At 37.0% G+C, this 7028-nt stretch overlaps 2 protein-coding genes across 2 annotated transcripts; one reads left to right on the top strand and one right to left on the bottom strand. All coding sequences in view use genetic code 12, as the record gives it.

The window, feature by feature from the left end:
- Positions 1–814: 814 nt before the first annotated feature.
- On the top strand, positions 815–2056 carry CORT_0H01580 (Dcc1 protein; the record flags this gene model as incomplete). Its single annotated transcript, XM_003871347.1, has 1 exon — positions 815–2056. The coding sequence occupies one exon, from the start codon at positions 815–817 to the stop codon at positions 2054–2056; it is 1242 nt and encodes a 413-aa protein (XP_003871396.1).
- A 108-nt stretch (positions 2057–2164) lies between these two features.
- CORT_0H01570 (Nik1 histidine kinase) lies at positions 2165–5812 on the bottom strand (the record flags this gene model as incomplete). The annotated part of the gene is made up of 1 exon (XM_003871346.1): positions 2165–5812. The coding sequence occupies one exon, from the start codon at positions 5810–5812 to the stop codon at positions 2165–2167; it is 3648 nt and encodes a 1215-aa protein (XP_003871395.1).
- Between the last annotated feature and the right edge of the window lie 1216 nt (positions 5813–7028).

The raw sequence follows: 7028 nt of genomic DNA, 5'->3' as shown, positions 1-7028 counted from the left end.
CCTGGTTGCAAGAATGTTATGTCGAAATGGAAACCAAAATAAAGCATCTAAAAATACACCACAAATTTATGAAATTTGAAAGCAATGGCACTCCTCTATACACTCCAACTATTTTAAGCTCATTTTATTGCATTTGTAAATGTGTTGATGTTGTGGCGTTTCACTTTTGACTTTTGCAAACAGATTTTGATTAAAATAGATCAGCAAAATCTATTTTAAGAACCCGATTCTAGTGAATTCCTCCTGATTTCAAAAAAAAAGTGTTAGGCAGAAAACAAAATTGATTGTGAGTTCGTAAAATCGAATTTGGTTTGAGAGATTAATATTCAAAACGGCAATACTATTTCTCTCTATATGTAAAAAGGCGAGAACATGTGTCATTTTATGATAGAGTTAACATCCTGAAAATCACCCCATCCTCTTATTATCTAATGAAATCCATATTGAATTAGGCAGTGTGAACCGTGTTTCCATTTTTTCGCAGAAAACCTAAGATAATATGACCCTTTGAGTAGGCGACATGTGTTACTAAAGCACCCACCACCTTCGTAACTAGCTCCCTTCATTAAGGATCCATTCGTTGATTGTCATTAATTTTGCAGCATTATAAGATCGTGTAAGATCATCCCAATCAAAGTAAACTGACACACGCGTTTTTCACGTGACACAAATGATTTTTATAAGCCGCACAAGCCGCATCTCTTCTTATTTTAGAACGCGTCTTTTCTATGAAAAGAGTTCTGAATGAATAACAACATCGGTTGCAAGTCATTTCACCATCGCCCGGTTGCAATACCCGTACACTCACATAACAATGACATCGGTACCAGTATATCAACAACTTCGACCCGATGCTAATTTCACCTACAAATTAATTCAACTCCCACCTAATCTTCTATCGCATTTGTCATTTGGTGATTGCAATGCAAAATACCTTGATTTGAAAACCAAACCTATAAATCCAAATGCTGCACCATCTTCAGATGATAGTGAGGGTGATACTGTTGTTGTGTGTACTCGGGATTCAACATTCAAATTACGACAAAATAATCATTCTAATTGTGTCTTACTCATGAATCAGCGTCGAATCAATCATGATCAAAGAGATGGTGATAATGGTGATCGTAACGAAGATGCGGAGGCGTTGATGGGGTTCAGCCGAAGTAACTATGTTTATGAATTGACACAAATTCCCGGCTCAATTTTAGATATTTTGCCTGAATACAACAACCGCCAAAATGGCGCTACTCAATTAGGTAAAAAGTTCATGTCAAGGAATAAATTGGCTGAATTGAGTCCTTGTTCGCCCACTGAATTTGATAAAATTTACATTGACTCATGTCTCTGTGAAATAACTAATGAAAACAACGACAAATTTGTTTACAAACTAACCCAAAATGTAATTTCACAAATTTTGCATACTTTTATCACGTATTTAATCAGTGAATCAAAACAAACTCAAAGTTTCACTATAGATAAGCTTACTTTACATTGTAATGTGGCCTTCAAAAGTTGGCAACCATCAATGATTGATGCTGTAATTTTTAAATTCACAATTTGTGCTCGAGAGGATTCTCAAAATCGACCAAACCCCACAGTCACCAATGATGGTCTTTTACCTGGTCCATTACGATTGCATGATGATGCCATAACTCGTTGGTTTGGTATTCAAGAACTATCAAAACTAGCACATTCCTTCGGCACACCAACTACAGTGGCTGATTTCTTATTGAATTGGAAGACTGCATTACCTTCATTCTACAACGTTCCATTGGATATTGTTCAACTACGCGGCCACTACTACACTGCAAACACCACCAACACCACTAACAGTTCATCCCAGTTGGTTTATTTCATCAATCAATCATCCCTAAGTCGTGATGTCGCCACTCGATTCAAACAATTGCTTACAATTCAATCTAATTGGAAATATGATGAATTTGTGGCTTGTTTGCAACCAGTGTTGGAACATGGTAAGAAAGTCGATACGGTGATCTTGAAATATGGGAAAAAGAAACGGGTTAAACGGGATCAATTTGTTGTATGTGGGAGGTAACAAATACATATTAATTCGTTGATACTATGCCTATCAATCTCTATTCACATTTCCTTTCTGTATTCACTGTCTACACTACACAAACTCTAGCATACCTCCTCTTTATCTTTAATTTCTCGGCACATCGATATCCATTATATCATCTCCATTAACATCACTAGATCCACCAGCAGCAACAGCAGTTCTATCGTCTCGCTCACCATCCACATCCACATCCACATCCACATCCACATCCACATCACCATCACCCAATTCGGTAATCTTACTCGACGTAAAAGTCAAGACACTTTCAGTAACTGATCGATTATTCAGATTCAATTGTCCTGGTCGTAAACCAGCTGCCAATGTGGCAAATAAACCATTCTCAGTGGAGCCTCCTTGATGTGAATAATCGTTACTGCTAGAGATGTTATTATTGGCTTTGAATTGTGAGTCCCTTGGTGATCCACTTGAGGTCACATTCAACGAAGGTGAGGATCTCGATTGATTGAAAGCTGGTGGGTACTGGTGTTGATACTGTTGGTATGTAGAATACGATGCATTATTTCCTGAAGTTGCACCACATCCTCCAGGAGATGACCTTGAAGGCGAACTAGCATTGGATGCATGGGAAGATACAGATGTATTAGAATCTGTCCTTGATCTACCACTTCCACCATTTCCTCCACCACTATTAGTTGTTGATGATTGAATGACACCTTTCTTTAACTTTTTAGCGAAATCGGTATTATTATTCTGTTTTGATAATTCCTTCAATTGATTGATATTATGAATACATTTATTTATCGTTTGCATCAATAATTTTGGTTTCAATGGTTTTGATACATAATCATCCATTCCTTTAGCTAACGATTTCTCACGATCTCCCAACATTGCATGAGCAGTTAATGCAATAATCGGAGTTCTAAAAGTCAACGAATCAATTGGGTTTGATTTCTTTTCCCATTGTCTAATCTTTTCCACTGATTCAAATCCGCCCATTACTGGCATCTGCACATCCATCAAAACAACATCATATTTATTCTTTTGAATAGCTTCGAATGCTTCTAACCCATTTTCAACAACTTCAACATGGTGACCATGTTTTTCCAATATACGTACCGCCAATTTCTGATTCACCAAGTTATCTTCAGCAAGTAAAATGTTGTACTTGACTGATTCATCAGTGTTTTGTGAGATTGAACGTGATTCCAACGCTGGAATCAATGCACTGGCTAAATCAGTCATTGAACATGGGGTGTTTCCATAAGATGAGATACCCAAATCAATACATACACGCATATTTAATTCAGGAATCGAATGATGCACCAAAACCAATGGGATATATTTCACTTCCGATAATAAGCGTAGCTTCTTCGCGGTGTCGATTGAATCGATCATGATAATGTCATACCTGATTGGTTCTGACAAGTTAGCCTCTTCTATATTGTTGACAATAATTGGATTCAAACCCAATTCAACAATAGCATTTTCAATCTCAGCCAATTCTTCTTGGCTATGTTCAGTAGACACAAACAACACGTAATGATTACTAAATGGTAATAATTGTTCAGTTTGTCTAGTGTACCTAATATTTGAAGGTGATACCGAGACGGTAAAGTAGAAATTCGATCCTGAACCATATTCCGAGGTAACCCAAATTTCCCCACCCATTAAGTGAATCAATTGTTTGGAAATAGATAAACCTAACCCGGTACCACCGAATTTTCTAGTAGTAGATCCATCTGCTTGACAAAATGTATCAAAAATCAATCCCAATTTATCCTTTTCAATACCAATTCCAGTATCAGAAACACAAACTTCCAACAACAACTTGTCCGAGTCAGGCACTGTCTTGTCTGATTTTTTAACACTCACACTAACTTTACCTTCCTTGGTAAACTTAATGGCATTACCAGCAAGATTCAATATAACTTGTCTCAATCTGAATGAATCACCGATTAAATTATCTGGGAATGAAGAATCACATTGATATGTTAAATCCAAGTTCTTTTCAATAGCTTTGACCGCCAATGTCTTCAATGCTCCAAATACAGTACCTCTTAATGAAAAGTCAATTTGTTCAACAGTCATTCTATTAGCTTCAATCTTGGAGATATCCAAAATATCATCAATGATCGTCAACAACGAGTTTGCCAAGTTATGAACAATAGACAACATTTCTCTTTGATATTGCGTCAATTCAGTATCCAAAGATAATTGTGTCATACCAATAATACCATTCAATGGGGTTCTAATCTCGTGCGACATGTTAGCCAAGAATTCTGACTTGGCACTATTTGCCAATTCGGCCGCTTCTCTGGCAGCAGTATTTCTTTGAATAGATTCTCTTAAATTCAAAACCATTTGATTAATCTTTGTCTTTAATGCGTCCATTTCTCCTGAAGCTTCAACTGTAATGAAACGAGTGAAATCACCATCCGTGGCAGCAGCAGTAATTTGGGCAAAAGCCCTCACTTGTGATGTCAAATTTGAGGCCATTGTATTGACATTGGAGGTAATTTCCTTCCATAACCCATCAACATCACTAACTTGAGCTTGAATACCTAATTTACCATTTATACCGACATCTCGAGCGACTTTTGACACTTCCGAAGCAAACAATTGCAAGGAGTCCACCATCTTGTTGATGGTGTTTTTCAATTGTAAAATTTCACCCTGAGCATGAACATCAATCTTTTGCGATAAATCACCATGAGCAACAGCAGTGGTAACCGTGGCAATTGATCTTACTTGGTTAGTTAAATTTGTAGCCATTAGGTTAACGTTTTCCGTGACTGCTTTCCAAGCACCTTCAACATCTTGAACATTGGCTTGACCTCCCAATATACCCAAAGTACCGACTTCTCTTGATAGTGTAGTCACTTCGGAAGCAAACTTCAATAACCGATCCACCATCTGATTGATTGTCAATTTCAAATTTAAAATCTCACCTTTACAATCAGCCGTAACCTTTTTTGATAAATCACCCTTGGCAACAGCAGTAGTAACATTAGCAATATTTCTCACTTGTGTGGTCAAATTCAACGCCATGGCATTTACATTATCGGTCAATTCTTTCCAAATACCTTCCACGTTTTCAATTAAAGCTTGTCCACCTAGAATACCCAAGACACCAACATCTCTGGCTACTTTAGATACTTCAAATGCAAAAGTTCTCAATTGATCCACCATTGTATTTATAGTCATTTGTAATTGTAAAATTTCCCCTTGAGCGTGAACATTGATTTTACGCGACAAGTCTCCTCTAGCAACAGCTCGAGTAACATCAGCAATTTCTCTAACTTGATTAGTCAAATTAAGAGCCATAATATTGACATTATCTGTCAAAGAACGCCATATACCAACTGACCCTTCATTTTTGGCCTGTCCTCCCAATTCACCATTGGCAACTTCAGTGGCAACTTTGGTCACCTCGTTGGCAAATGTTTGTAATTGATCCATCATGGTGTTTATCGTGATCTTAACTTTCAAGATTTCCGGATCACTCTCAACTGTATGAATTTCTACCTTTTTCGATAAATCACCCATGGCAACCGATATAACCACAGTACCGATTTCAGATAAGGCTTGTTTGAAAGCTTTGTTGGCAGTTTTACATACTTCCAATTCGTTATTGTAATCGTTTATGACGAGGTCTTGTTGTCTAATTTGTTTAATCAAATCATTTCGAATCTCCATATGTTTCTGTTGATACAAAGCGGGATCTTGTAGTATTTTGAGAAGATCTTGTTGTGAGTAGGAAGAAACTAACATTGGTGATGAGTTGTTATTGTTAGCGGAGTCTGTAGATTCGGAGTCCGTAGGAGCTTCGGGTATAGTTTCAGTAGCTATACTGTTATTCAACTGGTTCAGTTGTTGTGATGAAGATGATTTAGGCGATATAGGAGAGTTTAGATTCAAGTTTGTTGAAAAGCTGCTCTCTATTGGTGATGTTGTTCTTGACGAATGGTGTGGCGATGTTGGTGATGATGATGATGTTGTTGTTGTTGAAGCTGCTAACTTTGGTTTTTTGATTGGTGGACTAATTTTGGAAACGTTGATTTTAGGGGTGAGTTAGTTATAAGGTGAAAAATAAGACTAACTATTGACTGATGTCTAAGGTGTGTTGGCAGTTGGTTGTCTGTTCTTGGTTGGTCTTTATTTGAGACAAACGTGTTTTAAAAGACAATCAAAAGACAAAATGTAGTTAGTTTTAAGCAGGTGTGTGTAAAGTGTATGATACTATCCTTCAGTCGTAGTTGTAGTTGATGATAGACGATATAAACTCTTCAGCCTACTTGTTGTGCGTCGTGATGTGTGCGTGTTCTTCTGCTGTGATAGTTGTGTTTTTAATTGTTGTAATTTTGGTCTCTCTCTCTCTCTTTCTCTCTCTGTCTGTCTGTAATCTGCTTGTCTCCTTAAAATTTTTTTTGTAGTTTCATGTTTATTATTTACTGTTTCGTTTGAATCCCCTTTTCTTACTAAAAATATCTCTTCACAATGAACTAAAGAAAATTATCTACTAGAACCACCCCTTATTATGTACCCTTACTCCTAATTCTAGGGTTCTATTTATTTATTCAAACGATCATAAGAATTACTAGTAATGCAAGTCATATATATCTTGCATGTATTCTATGTATACCACAGATATCTATCTGACGTTAGAGATCTCTGTATTTATGCAAAAGACGTTAACAAAGATTCTTAGAGTACAATTAATCTGTGTCTGCGTGTACCTTACAAATGACGTCATTGTGACACTTTTTTTCTCCTAACTGTGACCCCCGTCTATTGTCTCAATTTGCAACCAGTTTTTGATCTAGGGCTCAGTGGTTAGCATCAACTTCTGCTTTACCTACTAGTGTGGTGTTGATATCTACAACATGGTGGTGAGCTGATGGTTTCTGGACTCACATTTTAATTTGGGCTGTAAACACCAAACTAGAATTGTGTGTACAATTGTCATCATAGACTAGTCTACGAGGAT

The sequence above is a fragment of the Candida orthopsilosis genome, assembly GCF_000315875.1.
Source record: "Candida orthopsilosis Co 90-125, chromosome 8 draft sequence".
NCBI classification, from domain to species: domain Eukaryota; kingdom Fungi; phylum Ascomycota; class Pichiomycetes; order Serinales; family Debaryomycetaceae; genus Lodderomyces; species Lodderomyces orthopsilosis.
The sequence above is the reverse complement of the archived record's forward strand: the minus strand, read 5'-3'. Positions and strand labels throughout refer to the sequence as shown.